The 23,321-nt window shown below is 36.5% G+C and overlaps 1 protein-coding gene, 1 non-coding gene and 1 pseudogene across 5 annotated transcripts in view; all 3 read right to left on the reverse strand.

Annotated features, from left to right (window-relative positions):
• Positions 1-13,790: 13,790 nt before the first annotated feature.
• Positions 13,791-14,385, reverse strand: LOC143653418 (exosome complex component CSL4 pseudogene; annotated as a pseudogene).
• A 607-nt stretch (positions 14,386-14,992) lies between these two features.
• On the reverse strand, positions 14,993-15,063 carry TRNAK-UUU (transfer RNA lysine (anticodon UUU)). Its single transcript has one exon. It is a non-coding gene; the product is annotated as a tRNA-Lys (tRNA).
• Positions 15,064-16,196: 1,133 nt separating this feature from the next.
• PCGF6 (polycomb group ring finger 6) overlaps positions 16,197-23,321 on the reverse strand; it is a 66,363-nt gene continuing 59,238 nt past the window's right edge. For 2 of the 4 annotated variants that reach the window (XM_077125907.1, XM_077125904.1), the window contains one exon: positions 16,199-17,007. In XM_077125907.1, the coding sequence (XP_076982022.1) occupies positions 16,951-17,007 (57 nt within the window). In that variant the 3' untranslated portion in view covers positions 16,199-16,950. Of the gene's footprint in view, positions 17,008-23,321 lie in introns of all 4 variants that reach the window. The other 2 variants (XM_077125905.1, XM_077125906.1) reach the window with 2 other exon arrangements.

Here is a 23,321-nt window from a genome sequence, read left to right on the forward strand (position 1 = left end):
TATAGGTTTTTTGTCTCTTTAGTTAAATTTATTCCTAGGTATTTTATTCTTTTAGTTGCAATTGTAAATGGGATTTGTTTCTTGATTTCCCCCTCAGATTGTTCATTACTAGCATATAGAAATGCTACAGATTTTTGAATGTTGATCTTGTAACCTGCTACTTTGCTGTACTCATTTATTAGCTCTAGTAGTTTTGTTGTGGATTTTTCCGGGTTTTCGACGTATAGTATCATATCGTCTGCAAACAGTGATAGTTTTACTTCTTCCTTTCCAATTTTGATGACTTGTATTTCTTTTCCTTGTCTAATTGCTCTGGCTAGAACCTCCAACACAATGTTGAATAATAGTGGTGATAGTGGACATCCTTGTCTTGTTCCTGATCTTAGGGGGAAAGTTTTCATTTTTTCCCCATTGAGGATGGTATTAGCTGTAGGTTTTTCATATATTCCCTCTATCATTTTAAGGAAGTTCCCTTGTATTCCTATTTTTTGAATTGTTTTCAACAGGAAAGGATGTTGGATCTTGTCAAATGCCTTCTCTGCATCAATTGAGATGATCATGTGTTTTTCTGCTTTGATTTGTTGATATGGTGTATTACATTAATTGATTTTCTTATGTTGAACCATCCTTGCATAGCTGGGATGAATCCTACTTGGTCATGATGTATAATTCTTTTAATGTGTTGTTGGATATGATTTGCTAGAATTTTATTGAGGATTTTTGCATCTATATTCATTAGAGAGATTGGTCTATAGTTTTCTTTTTTTGTAATATCTTTGCCTGGTTTTGGTATGAGGGTGATGTTGGCTTCATAGAATGAATTAGGTAGTTTTCCCTCTACTTCAATTTTTTTGAAGAGTTTGAGGAGAGTTGGTACTAATTCTTTCTGGAATGTTTGATAGAATTCACATGTGAAGCCGTCTGGTCCTGGACTTTTCTTTTTAGGAAGCTTTTGAATGACTAATTCAATTTCTTTACTTGTGATTGGTTTGTTGAGGTCATCTATTTCTTCTTGAGTCAAAGCTGGTTGTTCATGTCTTTCCAGGAACCCGTCCATTTCATCTAAATTGTTGTATTTATTAGCGTAAAGTTGTTCATAATATCCTGTTATTACCTCCTTTATTTCTGTGAGGTCAGTAGTTATGTCTCCTCTTCCATTTCTGATCTTATTTATTTGCATCCTCTCTCTTCTTCTTTTTGTCAATCTTGCTAAGGGCCCATCAATCTTATTGATTTTCTCATAGAACCAACTTCTGGTCTTATTGGTTTTCTCTATTGTTTTTCAATTTCATTTATTTGTGCTCTAATCTTTGTTATTTCTTTCCTTTTGCTTGCTTTGGGGTTAGTTTGCTGTTCTTTCTCCAGTTCTTCCAAGTGGACAGTTAATTCCCGAATTTTTGCCCTTTCTTCTTTTTTGATATTGGCATTTAGGGCAATAAATTTCCCTCTTAGCACTGCCTTTGCTGTGTCCCATAAGTTTTGATATGTTGTGTTTTCGTTTTCATTTGCCTCAAGGTATTTACTAATTTCTCTTGCAATTTCTTCTTTGACCCACTCGTTGTTTAAGAGTGTGTTGTTGAGCCTCCGTGTATTTGTGAATTTTCTGGCACTCTGCCTATTATTGATTTCCAACTTCATTCCTTTATGATCTGAGAAAGTGTTTGTAGGATTTCAATCTTTTTAAATTTGTTAAGACTTGCTTTGTGGCCCAGCATATGGTCTATCTTTGAGAATGATCCATGAGCACTTGAGAAAAAGGTGTATCCTGCTGTTGTGGGATTTAATGTCCTATAAATGTCTGTTAAGTCTAGCTCATTTATTGTAATATTCAAATTCTCTGTTTTTTTTATTGATCCTCTGTCTAGATGTTCTGTCCATTGATGAGAGTGGGGAATTGAAGTCTCCAACTATTATGGTAGATGTGTCTATTTCCCTTTTCAGTATTTGCAGTGTATTCCTGATGTATTTTGGGGCATTCTGGTTTGGTGCATAAATATTTATGATTGTTATGTCTTCTTGTTTAATTGTTCCTTTTATTAGTATATAGTGTCCTTCTTTGTCTCTTTTAACTGTTTTACATTTGAAGTCTAATTTGTTGGATATTAGTATAGCTACTCCTGCTCTTTTCTGGTTGTTATTTGCATGAAATATCTTTTCCCAACCTTTCACTTTCAACCTATGTTTATCTTTGGGTCTAAGATGTGTTTCCTGTAGACAGCATATAGAAGGATCCTGTTTTTTAATCCATTCTGCCAGTCTATGTCTTTTGATTGGGGAATTCAGTCCATTAATATTTAGTGTTATTACTGTTTGGATAATATTTTCCTCTACCATTTTGCCTTTTTTATTATGTACATCATATCTTATTTTTCTTCTTTCTACACTCTTCTCCATACCTCTCTCTTCTGTCTTTTCGTATCTGACTCTAGTGCTCCCTTTAGTATTTCTTGCAGAGCTGGTCTCTTGGTCACAAATTCTCTCAGTGACTTTTTGTCTGAAAATGTTTTAATTTCTCCCTCATTTTTGAAGGACAATTTTGCTGGATATAGAAGTCTTGGTTGGCAGTTTTTCTCTTTTAGTAATTTAAATATATCATCCCACTGTCTTTTAGCTTCCATGGTTTCTGCTGAGAAATCTACACATAGTCTTATTGGGTTTCCCTCGTATGTGATGGATTGTTTTTCTCTTGCTGCTTTCAAGATCCTCTCTTTCTCTTTGACCTCTGACATTCTAACTAGTAAGTGTCTTGGAGAACACCTATTTGGATCTATTTTCTTTGGGGTACGTTGCACTTCTTGGATCTGTAATTTTAGGTCTTTCATAAGAGTTGGGAAATTTTCAGTGATAATTTCTTCCATTAGTTTTTCTCCTCCTTTTCCCTTCTCTTCTCCTTCTGGGACACCCACAACACGTATATTTGTGCGCTTCATATTATCCTTCAGTTCCCTGATCCCCTGTTCAAATTTTTCCATTCTTTTCCCTATAGTTTCTGTTTCTTTTTGGAATTCCGATGTTCCATCCTCCAAATCACTAATTCTATCTTCTGTCTCTTTAAATCTATCACTGTAGGTATCCATTGTTTTTTTCCATCTTTTCTACTTTGTCCTTCACTTCCATAAGTTCTGTGATTTGTTTTTTCAGTTTTTCTATTTCTTCTTTTTGTTCAGCCCATGTCTTCTTCATGTCCTCCCTCAATTTATCGATTTCATTTTTGAAGAGGTTTTCCATTTCTGTTCGTATATTCAGCATTAGTTGTCTCAGCTCCTGTATCTTATTTGAACTATTGGTTTGTTCCTTTGACTGGGCCATATTTTCAATTTTCTGAGCATGATCCATTATCTTCTGCTGGCATCTGGGCATTTAATCAGATTTCCCTGGGTGTTGGACCCAACAGGTTAAAAGATTTTTCTGTGAAATGTCTGTGTTCTGTTTTTCTTATCCTGCCCAGTAGGTGGCACTCGTGGCACTCGTTTTTCTGTGGGTCCCACCAGTAAAAGGTGCTGTGGGTCCTTTAACTTTGGAAAACTCTCGCCGTGGGGGAGGTTCGCCAGTCGAAGCAGCTTGGAAGAGTGCCAATCTTAATCTCCCAGCTGGCCCGGGGATCTGAACGCGGGGAGGGGTTGCCAGCCGCCGCAGCCCGGGAGAGCGCCCATCCAAATCTCCTAGCCATCCCGGGGCGCCAAGCGTGGCGGGAGGGCGCCAGCTGCCGCGGCCCAGGGGAGTGCACCGTTCCCAGCCGGACCGGGAAGCCACGTGTTTGGAAGGGACCCCGGTCACCGTTCTCCGTGGCCTGGGGATCTCCCATCCAATTCTCCCAGCTGGTCCGGGGGGGCCGCGTGTGGGGGGGCATCAGCCGCCGCGGCTTGAAGGGACTGCCTGTCCAAATCTCCCAGCCGCCCCGGGAAGGAGGGAGGGAGGGGCTCCAGCCGCCTGCCGCCCTGGCCCAGGGAAGCCCGTGCCCCTTGGCGATCTCACCGGAGTGGGTTCTCCCAGCCAGTCAGCCGTTCCAGAATGGGGTGCGCTGTCTTCTTGATCTCTGTCGTGGCTCCGGGAGCTGTTCTGTATTGTTTCTTGACAGTTAATTTTTTAATAGCAGAATCTAGCTGACACAATTTGCAAATGTAAGGGTCTAGAACTAGTTAATGGCTGACTCCAAATTCTTCATTAGCTTTAGGGCCTTTGTCCTACAAGCTACTTTAAGAAAATGACTGGATAAAGGGAATAATAGTATTTACAATCACAAAGGCACAAGATAAGGACTTTTACAATCATTTCAGCAATCAAGGCAGGTGGATTGCAATTTAGAGATTTCAGGTATTTCCCTCTGTTTACTCCAATATACCAGAAAGCAAAAAGGAACATGTACATAATGATTCAGCAATCAAAATCATCCTTTACCTAATTTCTCAGTTATACTACTCTCAGACATGATCTACTAAAGGAAACAAAGATGAATAGCTTGAATTCTGTCTTATTACCAAGGGCTTTCACAAGCTGACCAAATACACCATAGAGGTTGTACTTTAAATTTGTTTAAATTTAAAATTTAAAAAAATTTGTTGCATATATATCTGGTAAAGATCTGGTGATGCTACAGAATATTCATCTAGGATTGAATAATAGAATATACTTTTGCTGAGTGGAGTAGGTAAATAAATGGGGCTGAGCCATTATTTTCAGGAATTCAAAAGCAAAGTCACTTTAAGAAAGGCAGAACGGTGTGCAAGGTCTGTTTTAGCTGGAATCCAGAGGAGTCAACACTGGAAACCGGATAATAATGTATCTGATTCAGTCGCAAGTGCAGGATACTGCAGTGGAAGTAGAGGGGTTGTCCAGTGAAGCGAAGCCCAAGATCAGAGGAAATGACTTAGTGTCTAAAGTAGGAACTGAGAAGCATGTCAAGCATGCATTCTGCTAAACTACATCCACCAGAAACTAAACATCTGGGGGCTTTGCTTAGTATCTATTACTCAGATAGGGCTTAGGCAACAACAAAGGGATCTACAATGTGTGCAAATCAAACTTTTCTTTCGCCATTGGTTAGGCTCTGGAATTCGCACTTTATATACTCTTCACTTCTAAACATTAGTTCAGATTTGGGTATTTAGTTTTTAGTTGTTTTTTTTGGGGGGGTGGGGTGCGGGTGGTGGTCATGGACCAGGAATCAAACCCCCAGTATCCCACATGGCAGGCAAAAGTTCTACCACTGAAATACCTGCACTTCTGGGTATCTACTTTTGTTTCTGGTTATGTTCCTAGTGAAAATTCCTTTTGAAAAATTTCAATCTTATTTCAGAAGAACTAAATGCATGTTGCTGGTGGTTGTAGCAAGGCTAAACCATACCCAGGCTCTGTGCACTTTTAGTGGTGGTGAAATGATGCAGGTAAAATGTGGAAATTCTTGAATGAATCAAGATAGGGTTTTATTGATTCTTGCTTATGCTTTTCTTTTCTCTCTTGTAAAACTTTTACCCTCTGCTTCCTTGAAGACAGCTACAATGTATTGCTTTGTTATTCTCAAATAAGTTTTCTCTTTTCCATGTTAATAATCTACAGTTGCTCAATCCTACTCTTGTTTTTTGGTTTCTAGAGTTCACTCCCTCATTTTACCCTTTCCTACTTCCCTCTACTGGAAACTCTCCCCAGAATTGGACGCAAAATGTAGAGATTAGAATTAACTCCCTTGATCAGAAACTGTATTTCTGTCAATGTAGCCCAAGATCACATTGATTCTGGGAATGGTTATGGATTTACAATCCAATCAATCTGCATCCTTAGTTCGTTGTCTGGTAGTATGAACAGGCCAGGTAGATTCAGTCAGGTACCTATGTAGTTCTTTGGGATTCCTGGAATTCAGGAAGAAATTGATGGAGGGAAGGTGGCTCTTTGTGTATTTTATAGTACTTACCAGTATCTGCCTTTTCTTAGATTCTTGGAAACATGCATGCCTGCATAGAATTAAGCTTCTCCAAAGTAGATGTGGCAATTTGGAAGCTGTAGGTACCCCAGAAGGATCATGTTTTTTTCCTTTTTCTTTTTTTTTGTTAGCATTTTGTAGCAATAAAGTATTTTTAAATTATGTACATTGTTTTATTTAGCATAATGCTCACGCATGCTTAACAGACTACAGTACAGTGTAAACATAACTTTTATAGGCTTAGAACACCAAAAAGTTTGTGACTTGCTTTATTTCTGTGGTCTGGAACTGATCCCACAATATCTCTGATGTATGCCTGTAGTTGCTCAATATAAATGTGTTGAATGAATGAATGATATACAAAAAAGCACCTATGATTAATGAACCAATGCCAGTCTGGAGAGACTACTGGCATGCCCAAAGTTCTGTTTAGAAATTGGCATACAGGAGGCACCATGGCACGGGACAAAGTACATGGGCTTTATAGCAAGATAGACTTGGGGCTGACTGCTCTGCTGCTCAGTGGCTATATGACTTGGGGCAAGTAAATTAATCTCTATAAAATGTGAAATGAGTAATGCTTTTAGGGGTCACTGAGAGATTTAGAGATGACATAAAATGGCTACATGTTAGTGAAAGAATCAATTAGTAGAGTATTTCTAGAAGATAATAAGGGAGAATCAAAATTTAAAATACTACATTCTTTGACATAGCATCCCACTTCTCTAGAAATATATTTTTACAAAAGAATCACAGGCACACATGAAGATATATAATACAGGTACTACTCTGTAACACTGTCTATAATAGATAAAATTGTAAAGTTCTTAAATAGCCATAAATAGGAAGCTGATTAAACAAACTACATGAAAGTGTCTAGAATTAGGCCTAGCTTTAGTAGATACCTGAGATGGCAATCAGTGATATAACATCACCACTCATATAACAATAAAACTAATATGTACTAAGAACTTCTATACATTTCTTCCTCACAATATCCTAATGAGGTAGGTCATACTATTCCAGATGAGGAAACAGACTTACAGTGATAAAAACAGAATTTTGCCAGATTTCACCACTGGGGGAAACTGGGCTAAGTGTACAAGGATATCTCTGTAGTTTTTTTTTAAGAATTTTTAAAATTTATTAATTAAAATAGATTTAAAATATATATATAACAACAAACGCAAACATTCTTAACTTACGATCATTTTGTTTTACATATATAATCAGTAATTCACAATATCATCACATAGTTGTATATTCATCATGATCATTTCTTAGAACATTTGCTTCAATTCAAAAAAAGAAATAAAAAGACAACAGAAAAAAATTCATACCTACCATACCCCTTACCCCTCCCTTTCACTGGTCACTAGCATTTCAAACTAAATTTATTTAAAATTTGTTCCCCTATTATTTATTTTTATTCCATATGTTTTACTCCTTTGTTGATAAGGTAGATAAAAGGAGCACCAGACACAAGGTTTTCACAATCACACAGTCACATTGTGAAAGCTATATCATTATACAATCATCTTCAAGAAACATGGCTACTGGAACACAGCTCTACATTTTCAGGCAGTTCCCACCAGCCTCTCTCCATTACATCTTGACTAACAAGGTGATATCTATTTAATGCGTAAGAATAACCTCCAGGATAGCCTCTTAACTCTTAACTCTGTTTGGAATCTCTCAGCCATTGACACTTTATTTTGTCTCATTTCACTCTTGCCCCTTTTGGTCGAGAAGGTTTTCTCAGTCTCTTGATGCTGAGTCACAGCTCATTCCAGGATTTCTGTCCCACGTTGCCAGGAAGGTCCACACCCCTGGAAGTCATGTCACGCATAGAGAGGGGGAGGACAGTGAGTTTGCTTGTTGTGTTGGCTGGAGAAAGAGGTCATACCTGAGCAACAAAAGCGGTTCTCTTGCGGGTTACTCTTAGGCCTAATTTTAAGTAGGCGTGATCTATACTTTGTGGGGTTAAGTTTCATATGAACAAACCCCAAGATTGGGCGCTCAGCCTATTACTTTGGTTGTCCCCACTATTTGTGAGAATATCAAGAATTTAACTTGGGGAAGTTGAATTTTCCCCCTTTCTCACTATTCCCCGAATGGGACTTTGCAAATACTTTTCCACTCACTGATCAAATCACTCTGGGATTTATCAGGGCATCACTCTGGACAAACCAACAAAATCTCATGCCCTACTTAAGGTGTCATGTACTTATGGTGTTAATTAAGCTGTCTACATAAGTTATATTAGGAAATGCACTAGTCAAAATATAAATTTTGTACCAAATAAATCTTTTTTGCTTTAGTCTCACACATAAGTTAAAATTTTAAAATATTAATTACCATCTATTTTCAACACCCTGCAGTAATGACATTCCTTTGTTTTTCCTCATGCAAAAACATTTTTAAAATTTGTACATTTAGTCACTATTATTATACACTCTAGGCATTCCTAGATTATACCATTTCAGTCTTTATTGTCTATCTTTCTTTCCGATTTCATTTATGTCCCCAGCCCTCCTCCCTCTGTCATTCTCACATTTAGCTTCATTCAGTGTTTTAACATAATTGTATTACAGCTAGGTAGCATTTTGCTATCCATTTCTGGGTTTTTACAATCAGTCCTGTTGCACAGTCTGTATCCCCTCAGTTCCAATTACCCAATATCTTACCCTATTTCTAGCTCCTGATGGTTTCTGTTACCAACAAAATATTCCAAGTTTATTCATTAAGGTCAGTTCATATCAGTGAGACCATAAAGTATTTGTCCTTTTGTTTCTGGCTAATCTCACTTAGCATAATGTCCTCAAGGTCTATCCATGTTGTTACATACTTCATAACTTTATTCTGTCTTGCAGCTGCATAATATTCCATCGTATGCATATACCACAGTTTAGTTATCCACTCTTCTGTTGATGGCATTTTGGCTGTTTCCATCTCTTCACAATTGTAAATAATGCTGCTATAAACATTGGTGTGCAAATGTCCATTTGTGTCCTTGCCTTCATGTCCTCTGAGTAGATACCTAACAATGGTATTCCCGGGTTTTATGGCAATTCTATATTCAGCTTCCCGAGGACCGCCAAACTGCCCTCCACAGTGGTTGTACCATCTGAGATTCCCACCAACAGTGGATAAGTTCCTCTTTCACCACATCCTTTCCAGCACTTGTCGTTTTCTGTTTTATTGATAATGGCCATTCTGGTGGGTGTGAGATGATATCTCATTGTGGTTTTGATTTGCATTTCTCTAATAGCCAGGGAAGTTGAGCATCTTTTCATGTGACTTTTGGCCATTTGTATTTCCTCCTGAGAAGTGTCTGTTCAAGTCTTTTGCCCATTTTGTAATTGGGTTGTCTGTCTTTTGTTGTTGAGTTGAACAATCTCTTTATATATTCTGAATACTATACCTTATCTGATATATCGTTTCTGAATATTGCCTCCCATTGTGTAGGCTGTCTTTTTACTTTCTTGACAAAGTTCCTTGATGAACAAAAGTGTTTAGTTCTGAGGAGTTCCCATTTCTTTCTTTCTTTCTTCAACGCTCTTGCTTTGGGTGTAAGGTCTAGGAAACCGCCTCCTAGTATAAGATTTATAAGATATTTCCCTACATTTTCTTCTAACAGTTTTATGTCTTAGATCTAATGTTTAGGTCTTTGATACATTTTGAGTTAATTTTTGTATGGGTGTGAGATATGGATCCTCTTTCATTATTTTGCATGTGGATATCCAGTTCTCTAGGCACCATTTATTGAAGAGACTGTTCTGTCCCAGGTGAGTTGGCTCGACTGCCTTATCAAAGATAAGTCCATAGATGAGAGGGTCTATATCTGAGCACTCTATTCGATTCTATTGGTCAATATCTATCTTTATGCCAGTACCATGCTGTTTTGACCACTGTGGCTTCATAATATGCCTTAAAGTCAGGCAGCGTGAGACCTCCAGCTTCGTTTTTTTTCCTCAAGATACTTTTAGCAATTCAGGGCACCCTGCCCTTCCAGATAAATTTGCTTATTGGTTTTTCTATATCTGAAAAATAAGTTGTTGGGATTTTGATTGATATTGCGTTGAATCTGTAAATCAATTTAGGTAGAATTGACATCTTAACTATATTTAGTCTTCCAATCCATGAGCATGATATGTCCTTCCATCTATTTAGGTCTTCTGTGATTTCTTTTAACAGTTTCTTGTACTTTTCTTTGTATAGGTCTTTTGTCTCTTTAGTTAAATTTTTTCCTAAATATTTTATTCTTTTAGTTACGATTGTAAATGGAATTTTTTTCTTGATTTCCCCCTCAGATTGTTCATTGCTAGTGTATAGAAACACTACAGATTTTTGAGTGTTGATCTTGTAACCTGCCACTTTGATGTACTCATTTATTAGCTCTAGTAGTTTTGCTGTGGATTTTTCAGGGTTTTCGACATATAGTATCATATCACTGCAAACAGTGAGAGTTTTACATCTTCTTTTCCAATTTTGAGGTCTTGTCTCAATTTCTTGTCTAATTGCTCTGGCTAGAACTTCCAACACAATGCTGAATAGCAGTGGTGATAATGAACATCCTTGTTTTGTTCCTGATCTTAGGGGAAAATTTTTCAGTTTTTCCCCATTGAAGATGATGTTAGCTGTGGGTTTTTCATATATTCCCTTTATCATTTTGAGGAAGTTCCCTTCTATTCCTGTCCTTTGAAGTGTTTTCAACAGGAAAGGATGTTGAATTTTGTCAAATGCCTTTTCTGCATCAATCGAGATGATCATGTGTTTTTTCTGCTTTGATTTGTTGATATGGTGTATTACATTAATTGATTTTCTTATGTTGAAACTTCCTTGCATACCTGGGATGAATCCTACTTGGTCATGGTGTATAATTCTTTTAATGTGCTGCTGGATTCGATTTGTTAGAATTTTGTTGAGGATTTTTGCATCTATATTGATTAAAGAGATTGGTTTGTAGTTTTCTTTTTTTGTAATATCTTTGTCTGGCTTTGGTATGAGGGTGATGTTGGCTTCATAGAATGAGTTAGGTAGCTTTCCCTCCTTTTCAATTTTTTTGAAGAGTTTGAGCAGGAATGGTACTAATTCTTTCTGGAATGTTTGGTAGAATTCACATGTGAAGTCATCTGGTCCTGGACTTTTCTTTTTGGGGAGCTTCTTAATGACTGATTCAATTACTTTACTTGTGATTGGTTTGTTAAGGTCGTCTATTTCTTCTCAAGTCAATGTTGGCTGTTCATGCTTTTCTAGAAAGTTGTCCATTTCATCTACATTGTCGTATTTATTAGTATAAAGTTGTTCATAGTATCCTCTCATTACTTCCTTTATTTCTGTGGGGTCAGTGGTTACGTCTCCTATTCTATTTCTGATTTTATTTATTTGCATCCTCTCTCCTCTTCTTTTTGTCAACCTCGCTAAGGGTCCATCAATCTTATTGATTTTCTCGTAGAACCAATTTCTGGTTTTGTTGATTTTCTCAATTGTTTTCATGTTCTCAATTTCATTTATTTCTGCTTTCTTCATTATTTCTTTTCCTTTTGCTTGCTTTGGGGTTAGTTTGCTGTTCTTTCTCCAGTTCTTCCCAGTGGACAGTTAATTCCTGAATTTTTGCCCTTTCTTCTTTTTTGATATAGGCATTTAGGGCAATAAATTTCCCTCTTAGTACTGCCTTTGCTACATCCCATAAATTTTGATATGTTTTGTTTTCATTTTCATTTGCCTCGAGATATTCACTGATTTCTCTTATAATTTCTCCCTTGACCCACTGGTTGTTTAGAGTGTGTTGTTGAGCCTCCACATATTTGTGAATTTTCTGGCACTCTGCCTATTACTGATTTCCAACTTCATTCCTTTATGATCTGAGAAAGTGTTTTGTATGATTTCAATCTTTTTAAATTTGTTGAGGCTTGCTTTGTGACCTAGCATATGGTCTATCCTTGAGAATGATCCATGAGCACTTGAGAAAAACATATAACCCACTGTTGTGGGGTGTAATGGTCTATAAACATCTGTTAAGTCTAGCTCATTTGTATTATTCAAATTCTCTGTTTCTTTATTGATCCTCTGTCTAGATGTTCTGTCCATAGATGAGAGTGGGGAATTGAAGTCTCCAACTATAATGATAGATGTGTCTATTTCTCTTTTCAGTGTTTTCAGTGCTTGCCTCATATATTTTGGAGCATTCTGTCTCGGTGCATAAATATTTATGATTGTTATGTCCTCTTGTTGAATTATTCCTTTTATTCATACATAGTGTCTTTGTTTCTTTTAACTGTTTTACATTTGAAGTCTAATTTGTTGGATATTAGTATAGCTACTCCTGCTCTTTTCTGGTTGTTATTTGCATGAAATATCTTTTCCCAACCTTTCACTTTCAACCTATGCTTATCCTTGGGTCTAAGATGTGTTTCCTGTAGACAGCATACAGATGGGTCCTGTTTTTTAATCCATACTGCCAGTCTATGTCTTTTGATTAGGGAGTTTAATCCATTAACATTTAGTGTTATTACTGTATGGGCAGTACTTTCTTCTGCCGTTTTGCCTTTTGGATTTTATATGTCATATCTAAATTTTCTTCTTTTTACCTTTACTGATAGTCTTCATTTCTACACTCTTCTCCACACACCTCTCTCCTGTCTTTTCATATCTGCCTCTAGTGCCCCCTTTAGTATTTCTTGCAGAGCCTTTCTCTCGGTCACAAATTCTCTCAGTGATTTTTTTTGTCTAAAAATGTTTTAATTTCTCCATCATTTTTGAAGGACAATTTTGCTGGTTATAGAATTCTCGGTTGGCAGTTTTTCTCTTGTAGTAATTTAAATATATCATCCCACTCTCTTCTTGCCTCCTCTGTATTATTTCTTGCAGTTGCATGTAAATCTACAGTCGTCTCCAAAATTTCAAGCACAACAAAAATACCTGGCTCAAGGCTAGCAAGTAGAGAAGACAAACCCAGGGGGCTCATGCTTAAGCTCACCCTCCATCACTGTCACTACATACAGTAGACTGGGCTTCCTGAGCAACAGATCAACAAGTAACAACTTAACCTTTGTCTTTCTTATTCCTTCTGTAACCTCTCCATACTTCTCTCATCCCTTCTTCATTCCTAAGCTTATGCATTCATTTCTACTTCTGCATTTCGTTGGTCTTCTCTCTCAGCTTTGAATATCTTCATTTCACTCTGCTAAAATCCTTTTTATCTCATGTCACAAATCCTTACCTGGCCACCTCTCATGATAGTGGTCTGTCCCTCTATTAAATTCAGATTTAACAAACACTATGTTAGCAATACTTTGTTTCCCAAATTATTTTCAAAACTACTCACATACTGAAGACCACTTGTCCGTAATTTCCACTACAACATAATCTCCCTCCATGAGGTAATGGATATAAAGTATTTGGCCCAGTGAATACTCAATAAGCAAGGGTCTAGGACACAAAAAATAAAAAAAGGATTGAAGATCAGGCTTTGTCCAGAAGAAGTAAGCACTTATACATGTCATTTAAAGCATGAAACCAGGCAAAATCCTTGCTTCATCATGATACCATTTAGATTCCTATCCCTGCTTAAGACAGAAACCAAAAAATCCTTTCATTAAAAATATTTTGTCACAGCAAAAAATATGCATTTATAAGGACTGTCAGGAGAAACAGGTTATTTCCAACATTACACAATTTACTTGCTGGTGCCTCCAAAAGAGAAGTTCCATCACTCAAATGAAAATTGTAAAAAAAAAAATTCTCCACCTACAGACACATTTTCAGCAGATTTTTCTATGGGTGGTTGAGGCTGACCCGTGTTTGTATCAAGTCAACAGCATATTGATGTTGCTTTCATACATGTACTCTCAGAACAGCTTAATTCCCTTCATTGAGTAAAATATGGTTTCTCAGGTATGAAGAATTCAGGCTACACCTATGCCACTTTCTGCAATTCTTTAGTGCAAGTCTTAGGGCACTGCATCTCACACCAGCTGAGTGGTACCACCTGGATACGTGATTCACTGTGAGTCATCATCACTCCTAGCTCATTTTTGGCAATGGTCAGCTGATAGTTGGACTGTGCATCACCTAGGGTTATCACTTTGGCCAAGACAATGCCACCTGGGTGGAATTAATTTCAACCTTGTCTTTTTCAGTAGCTTGTACATCTTTCTTGCGGATAGTACCGTGGAAGGTGTTCTTACGTGGTGTGGACTCCACATACAGGATATGTACTTTGGCTAAGTGTGAATTGATGCTAGAGACCTTACAGGTTATAATAGCCCCCCACATCTGACAGTAACTGAGACTGTCTCTCTCATCACAGACACCACAGGAAGGGTGGTTAGTCAAGCAGCTGGGAAACGAGAGATATAGATATGCCACATGTAAGTGTTGCTGCCCAGGTTGCCTTCCCCCAAATTGCAAAGACGTTCACCAGGGATGCAGTACCTCACAGGTGGCACCATGACTAACCCACTCTGAAAGCCATGATCATGTTCTTTTAATCCATTCCTGTGGGTGTAGACCTATTGTAGGTAGGGCCTTTTGTTCAGGTTATTTCAATTAAGATGTGACCCACCTCATTCAAGGTGGATCTTAATCCTCTCACTGGAGTCATTTATAAGAGGATAAACAAGTACAGAAGCTAAGAGATGAAATTAATAGATGCTCATAGAAAAACCCCAGAGAAGCTAAGAGAAGACTCACAGAAAACAGAGAGGAAGCCACTGAAACCAGAAGCTAAAAGCAATGAAACCTGGGAGAGAAGGAGTAGCAGATGTCAGTCATGTGCCTTCCTATGGAACACAGGTGTCCTGGATGCAGGCAGCCTATCTTCAGAGTCTAGGTATCATCATGTTGATGCCCTGAGTTGGGCATGCCCTAAGAAGTGTAAATTTTAAGTTGCTAAATCCCCATTGTAAAAGCCAACTCATTTCTGGTAAATTGCATTTCAACAGCTTTAGCAAACTAAAACAGTAAACTACCCTCCTTTTATTTTAATCTTGCCCACATGTCAACAATCAATAGAGAACTTTCAACTTGTTCTCTTGCATAAGTGTTTATCAAATAATTACTTTTTTTTGGTGCATAGGCCAGGAATCGAACTTGGGTTTCCTGCATAAAAGGCGAGCGTTCTACCACTGAACTACCCGTGCACCTCCAAATAATTACATTTTATATTCTACTTAAAGATATTTTGTAATGTAATAAATAGGGACATTGTAAATGGGGACAGATACGTCAGGAAAATAGGGGGAAAGTGTATACTTACTAGCCTCCAGTTGAGCCTCTGGGAGGATAAACTCTAGTCCTTAAGACAGTTGGTAAAACCTTCGGTATTTGAAAATGACCATATTTAGGTATTAAAGACAACAATCTTTAAAAACTAACAACTGTTCTCTTTACCCATCAACTTTCTGGTTAGAAATGGGACATTCTAAGTACTTACTAAAGATCTAGCTATGAAATGTGACTTTTTTTCTGTCAGTTTCTAAATCCTGGATTTCTGACATAGGATATTGTATGGCAAAGGGTTAACTTAATAGGCCTGAGTTGCCCAAACTCTACACATCCCAAGGATCTTCAGGACTGTCTCCTGGGAGACAACTTTTGAGTCCTTAGAACATCTTGATAAGGGTGTCTTATAAAGCTAAGATCTTAGGCCACACCAGATAGTTTATGGTGAACATCCCATTTTGCCTGGGAGGCCCTGCCTGGGCCATACTGTATCAATTTAACCTCTGATGTAAAGGGTCAGTCATGCAGTTGGCTGGCTGTATGCCTGCATGACTGACTTCCATTGAAAACCTTGGAAACCAAAGCTTAGGTAAACTCCCCTGATTGGCAACACTTCACACATGTTGTCACACATTGCTGCTGGGAGAATAAGGGCTGTCCGTGAGTTTCACTGGGAGAGGACAAATGGACGCTTGAGCCTAGTTTTTCCTGGACTTTGCTTTATGTGTCTTTTTCCTTTGCTGATTTTAATCTACATCCTTTCATTGTAAACCATAATCATAAGCATCGCAAACTTCTCTGGGTCCTGTGATTCTTCTAATCTTTGAAGCTGACAGTAGTCTTGGGGACCCTCGATACATGTTAACATGGAACAAGAAAAAAAATACATTAAGTAACTTATACAAGACAACTTTAAGAGGCAATAAATTCCATAGCTACTATTCTTTCCATTGTCAAATAATAGCATCTAGTACAATAAGGGAAATTAAAGATATTTATTAAATATCTATTGATGGCAAAGTTTAACTTTGATTCAAACACCAAGTCTCTTCAAGGGATCTGTTTATTTTTTAAAAATCCAGTTAACACATTTCAAAATAGGTTAAAATAAATTTTATTTAAATGTTAGAAGGGATATTTACAATTCACAAATTCTCTACAAAACAATTGCCAATCTTGGGCCAATTTGGTAATAATTTCTATACAGACTTGGAAATTTTGCTGTGAAATAACTTCTACAAAATACTTGTTTTAGAAAGCATCACAATGTTAACTTTAGGCAAAATAACGCTTAAAACTGAAGTGTCTATATGCAAGTAAGTGAGAGTTTTGGTCTTTGAAAGCACACCTGTAGTTTAACAAAGACTGGCTTTGTATCTTTATTTCAAAAACATACTTGTTTTCCAAAAGGATGACTAACCAACTGATGCCATCCCTGAGAACAGAATTCCAACCACCAACTTAAAAGGAATATGATTCAGTGAAGTGATTTGCCTCAAAGATATGGAGGCAAAATCAATGTCAAATTACTTGAGATTACAAGGAATTTAAAAATTCAAAGTTTTGGAATTTCTTCCCTGAGTTATGGATGCTTTTTATATACAATCTATAGTAAAATAGATACATTCCATCATTCCAAGTGGTACTTATAATTGTTATGGTTCTCGGTGCTGAAAATAGATTAGTTACAACTCAGATAGCACAGAGTGGTAGCAGTGACATGTTTCATGGAAATCTTTGGTGAGAGGCAGTCTTGTAGAAGCTTTCTCACTTTTGTTTCTCTCTTAGTAACACTTCTAGAATCTTCAAGTTATTTTCAGAGGAGAAACTACAAGACCATAATGAAGGACAAGCAGACCATCCTGAAAAGAAGAAAGAGTATTTTTTTAGTTATTTGAAAACCAGTTATGTAAATGGTTAAGTCAAAGCTTGCTTGCATAACCCATCATTGAGGTAAAATTCTCTGACACAAAGAGAATACGGAGTCAGAGAAAAATATATTTGTTTATTCACTCATATGATCACCAAACTCTTTTCCTTGTCAATGTGTTTTTTTAATGACTCTCAGGAGCTAATTCTGAAACTATCATGTATCCAGAGTTATCTAGGATTGTTTATGACTTAATAATTCTCCAAAAAGATCTAAAAGAGAAACATATTTCCTTCTCCACTACATAGGCAATATGCTCTCCTAAAGACTACATAGGCAATACACTCTCCTAAAGAAGACTGAAAGCATCATAGATCTGCTAAGAAATGAAACATTTATTTCCACATAAATGCAGCTCATCACTACTGTGAAAGTGATAACACTTTGAAATTCTTAACCCATTTAGCAGAATCCTAAAATATTTCATATATTTTCTTTCTTCAAGATTGTTCATTATAATTTAACCTTGCCTTGATGACCCATTATAAACAATAATACTATAATCAATGATTCCAGAAGCTGTGTCCTTCTATCTGATTTTTGTGGGTTTCTGTCACATCTCTTGATATCAGGTCTTAATTCTGTGCTTTCACCAAGGCAATATTGGACACTCACTGGGAAAGATTGCCATGAGCAACAGAATGCTTTGGGCAACACAGAGAGGCAGTGGTGACAGGCATACCTTGCAGTTCCAACCTGCTCTACTTATTACTCCCTATATTTTTCTTCCCTGCTAAGCTCTTCCATGGTTCCACTTCCTCATTTCTCATTCACCACTCAACTGATTACAGCCTGGTTTCTGTTCCCATCAACTCCAGTGAAAACTCATCAGAATTCTAGAAGAGTGTTCACAAATTCAAATGCTCACAGAAGCCAGGAAAACAATATCAATGAATTTATGACTTAGCAATATGAGTATATAAGGAATGTTGGCGACTAGTGGTAAACCAGAAAGCAAATGTCGATCTAAAGGAATTTAAATCTGAAATACTAGTGATCATTGAAAGGGCGTGGTAAGGGGTATAGGGGAAAAGAAATAGGCGGAACAAAGGTTAAAATATTTTGGGTAGATGGAAATACTAGTGGTTAATCAGAGAAAGGGGTAAGGGGTATGGTATGTATGAGTTTTTTCTTTTTATTTCTTTTTTTGGAGTGATGCAAATGTTCTAAGAAATGATCATGGTGATGAATATACAACTATGTGATGATATTGTGAGAACATACACCAAGTATGGAATGTTCACATGTTAAGAATGTTCATGTGTGTATGTTGGTTTGACAATAAAAATATTAAAAAATAAATTAATTAAAATAAAGGAACTTAAATTCAAAATATTTAAAACATGGAATAAGCCAAACAAAACATAATCCCATAACATATTTGACCATAGACCATTAGCTCTGATCTAGACTAACTGGCCTAATCAAAGTAAATGAATTTCTATTATAATGCAAACAGAAATATTTCAGTAATTTTTTATTTTTTTATTTTTACATGGTCAGGCACTGGGAATCAAATCCGGGTCTTGGGCATAGCAGGTGAGAACTCTACCACTAAGCCACAGTGGCCCACCCTCAGTAATATTTTTATATGCATACAAATTACATTTTACATGTTTATTTTTTGCACACAGTTATGCTTCAGAAAAAAGCATCATTTCCAAAATAATGTATTGATTATGCAGATAAAAAAACTGAACTTATAACCTTGCAAGCTGTTTCAAGATCTCAAAATTCCTTTGGTGAATGTATAAAATCACATTTTATGAAATGAGACTATTTTTATTTATAATAAAAAATAAAAAAAATACTTCAGTCCTTTGTTCAAAACTCTAATCAATAGTTTTTCATCTTCCTCAATTAAAATCCAAAGTTCTTACCATGGCCCATAATGTATATGATTTCCTTCCCTGCCTGTGTAGATCTTAGCTCTTATTAGTCTCCCTGTCACTCACAATGCATGCTAACTTTCCCTCTGAAAGGGTAAATTATTCTTTTAGCTAAGAGGTCCTGAGAGTTCATGAAACTTAGGTTGTTATCAATGTGGTCTTTGATTCCGTTATTGACTATTTAAGTTCTGGGACTTTGCTTAGCCCTGAATCTCCCATGCGTCTGGAATAGTGCTCTGTAAATATTTCTTAAACTGAGTTGATATTTTCTACCCACCTCATTTACTTTAGGATTTTATTCTTTGATTCTTACATTTATAATCAGCAATTTTTAAAAGACAACCATCATTTTCTGAGATTTCTGAAGTCTGACCTTATAACATCTGTAGGAAATGTATTGTTTATACTTCTAAGTATATTTTACTTAGTCAAGAAACAATTTTGCTTTTTTTGTTTTATGTAGATTCTTTTGAATAATTTCTTTATTGCTAAAATGTAGTATACTGGGTAAGGTGCTATATTTCTAAAAGCACACAGCTAAATGAATAAATATGTAACCTGCAAAAGTATTTAGCTACCCTTCTGTTAAGAGACTAGACTTAAAGTTTGCTTTTTTTCAAGAGGTGAATCAAACCTGTTTATACCAATAACTAGCCAAGAGATTTGACCTAACATGTTACTTAACCTCTATATGCTTGTTTGCTCAAATGAAAATAATAATAATAATAATAAAATCCACTGACAGTAATAAATTTAGAGGGCAAAGTTTAAGAATATACAGGGTATTTGCATAGTTTCAAAGTATCACCCCCAAGATACCTATTAATTACTAAAATAAAAAACCACCAGTACTAAGACATATTGACATGTATCTCTTGATATGATATACTGAGAAGAGCATACCACTTCTACGGCATTCTTGCCAAAAATGTATAACCTCAATTTAATCTGAGAAAACAATTGATAAAACCATACTGAAGAACATACTATAACTGACCAAAACTTTTCCAAAGCAACAAGGTCATGAAAGACAAGGAAGGCTTGGGAAACTGTCACATATTGGAGAAGACTAAGGGAACATGACAGTTTAATGCAAAATGGATTCTGGATTTGAGTTCTGTAACAGAAAAAGAACTTCAGTGAGAAAACTCGTGAAATCCAAATATCACCTTTGGTTTAGTTCACAGCATTGCAGCAATGTTAATTTCTTAGTTTTGATTATGTACTATGATTAAACAAGATGTTAATATTAGGGGATGCTGGGTGACACCTATACAAGAACTCTCTGTACTAATTTTGTAACTTTTCTGTGAGTTCTAAATTATTTCAAATTAAAATGTTATAAAAAAATAAAAACAACAGGATAATAATTGTTCTTATCTCTTAAGGCTGTTGTGAGGCTTATACAAAACAACACATATTCTCCTGAATCTATAATATTGTATGTGGCAAAGTAAGAGCTCAAAAATGTTAATTTTCATTAATACTGTCTATCTCCTAGCTCCAAGCAATTTCACAACATAAAGGTGCTGGTCCTCAGCTAACCTGGCAAGCTGATCAATGAATTTTCCCTTTCCTTTTCACCTTCCAACAGTTTGAAGCCTCTTCATTAACGTCTAACACACTAGGTTGACTGTTTTGCAAAAATAATTACATTTCATTGTTCTTCAAGTCCTTTTGGAAATAAGATACTCCATAATGGAAAAGCACAGTTACTTTTATAAAGAAACAGAAAGGTGAAAAGTCCTCTCCCCTCTTTTTACTTTATTTTATTTTTATTTATTTAATTTTTTGCATGGGCAGGCACCGGGAATCAAAGCCAGGTCCCCAGCATAGCAGGCGAGAAGTCTGCCTGCGGAGCCACTGTGGCCCACCCTTCCCTCTTTTTAAATCACACATAAAATATGCCTCAGAGTCTAAAGTCTAGCAGTAACTAATGTATTAAAATATCAAAATGTCCAGGTTGCAATAAGTACATGGAACCTTAAGTAGGGCATGAGATTTTGTAGGTTTGTCCAGAGTGATACCTCAATAAATCCCAGAAGGATTTGAACAGTGAATAAAAAAGTATTTGCAAAGTCCCCTAGGGGGAATGGCGAGAAAGGGGGAAAATTCAACTTCCCCAAGTGGAGAATTCTTGAATTCAATAGACAAGCAATAGGCTGAGCCCCCAATCTTTTTTTTAAATTAATTTTTAAAATACCAAAAAACACCAAACAAACGCAAATATTCTTAACTTCTGATCATTCCGTTCTACATATATAATCAGTAATTCACAAACAATATCACATAGTTGCATATTCATCATCATGATCATTTCTTAGAACACTTGCATCTATTCAGAAAAAGAAATAAAAAGAAAACAGAAAAAAATTCATACATACCATACTGCTTACCCCTTCCTTTCATTGATCACTAACATTCAATCTAAATTTATTCTAATATTTGTTCCCCCTCTTATTTGTTTTTATTCCATATGTTTTACTCGTCTGTCCATATGGTAGGTAAAAGCATCAGACACAAGGTTTTCACAATCACACAGTCACATTGTGAAAGCTATATCATTGTTCAATCATCATCAAGAAACATGGCTACTGGAACATAGCTCTACATTTTCAGGCAGTTCCCTCCAGCCTCTCCACTACATTCTCTATTACATCTTGAACAACAAGGTGATATCTATTTAATGCATAAGAATAACCTCCAGGATAACCTCTCGACTCTGTCTGGAATCTCTCAGCCATTGACACTTTACTTGGTCTCATTTCACTCTTCCCCCTTTTGGCTGAGAAGGTTTTTCTCCATCCCTTGATGCTGAGTCTCATGAGCCCCCAATTTGGGGTTTGTTCATATGAAACTTAACCCCACAAAAGATAGGCTAAGCCTACTTAAAATTAGGCCTAAGAGTCACCCCCAAGAGAACCTCTTTTGTTGCTCAGATGTGACCTCTCTCTCTCAGCCAACACAACAAGCAAACTCACTGCCCTCCCCCTCTCTACGTGGGACAGGACTCCCAGGGGTGTGGACCTTCCTGGCAACATGGCACAGAAATCCTACAATGAGCTAGGACTCAGCACCAAGGGATTGAGGAAACCTTCTCCACCGAAAGGGGGAAGAGAGAAATGAGACAAAATAAACTGTCAATGGCTGAGAGATTCTAAACAGAGTCGAGAGGTTATCCTGGAGATTATTCTTATGCATTAAATAGATATCACCTTTTTAGTTAAGGTGTAACAGAGAGGCTGGAGAGAACTGCCTGAATATGTAGAGCTTCAAGAAACACAGCCATGTTTCTTGAAGATGACTGTATAATGATACAGCTTTCACAAGGTGACTGTGTGATTGTGAAAACCTTGTGTTTGATGCTTCTTTTCCACTACCTTATGGACAGATGAGCAAAACATATGGATTAAAAAGAAATAAATAATAGGGGGAACAAATGTTAAAATATATTTAGTTAGACTGAAATGCTAGTGATCAATGAAAGGGAGAGGTAAGGGATATGATATGTAAGAATTTTTTTTGTTTTCTTTTTATTTCTTTTTCTGAATTGATGCAAATGTTCTAAGAAATGATCATGATGATGAATATACAACTATGTGATAAAAAAGTTCATATTGTATGTTGATTGGTTTTATTAATAAAAATTTTTTAAAAAGATGAAAAAAAAGTCCAGGTTTCAACAAAAGATTATAAAGCATACAAATAAACAAGAAGCAATGGTCCAGGCAAAGAAGATTAAAGCATTAGAAACCATCTATAAGGAGGATGAAAACTCAGACATATCAGATAAAAACTTAAAAAATATGGTCTTAAATATGCTCAAGGAGCTAAAGGAAAACATGGACAAAGAATCAAAAGAAAGCAGAAAAATGCAAGACAGCACAAACAAAAAGCTGGAAATTATGAAAAGAAACCAAACAAAGCTGAAGGCTACAGTAACAGAAATTTATAATTCTCAAAAGGGGTTCGACAGCAGATTAGAACTGGCAGAAGAAGCAAATCAGTGAATTTGAAAGTAAGACAAAATTATTCAGATTGAGGAATAGAAAAAAGAAAATGAAAAAAAGTGAATAGAGTCTAAAATACTGTAGGATATCATCAAGTGTACCAATCTACACATTGTAGGAGTCCCAGAAGAAAAAAAAGAGAGAAAGGGGCAGAGAGAATACCCAAAGAAATAATGTCTAACAACTTCCCAAATTTAACGTGAATATATACATCCAAGATGCTCAATGAACTCCAAACAGGATAAACCCAGTTAGACCCAGACCATAGCATATTATAATCAGATTGTCAAATGCTAAAGATAAAGAGAGAATTCTAAAAATCATAAGAGAGACACAACACATCACAC

This window comes from Tamandua tetradactyla, chromosome 13 (genome assembly GCF_023851605.1).
Source record: "Tamandua tetradactyla isolate mTamTet1 chromosome 13, mTamTet1.pri, whole genome shotgun sequence".
NCBI classification, from domain to species: Eukaryota; Metazoa; Chordata; class Mammalia; order Pilosa; family Myrmecophagidae; genus Tamandua; species Tamandua tetradactyla.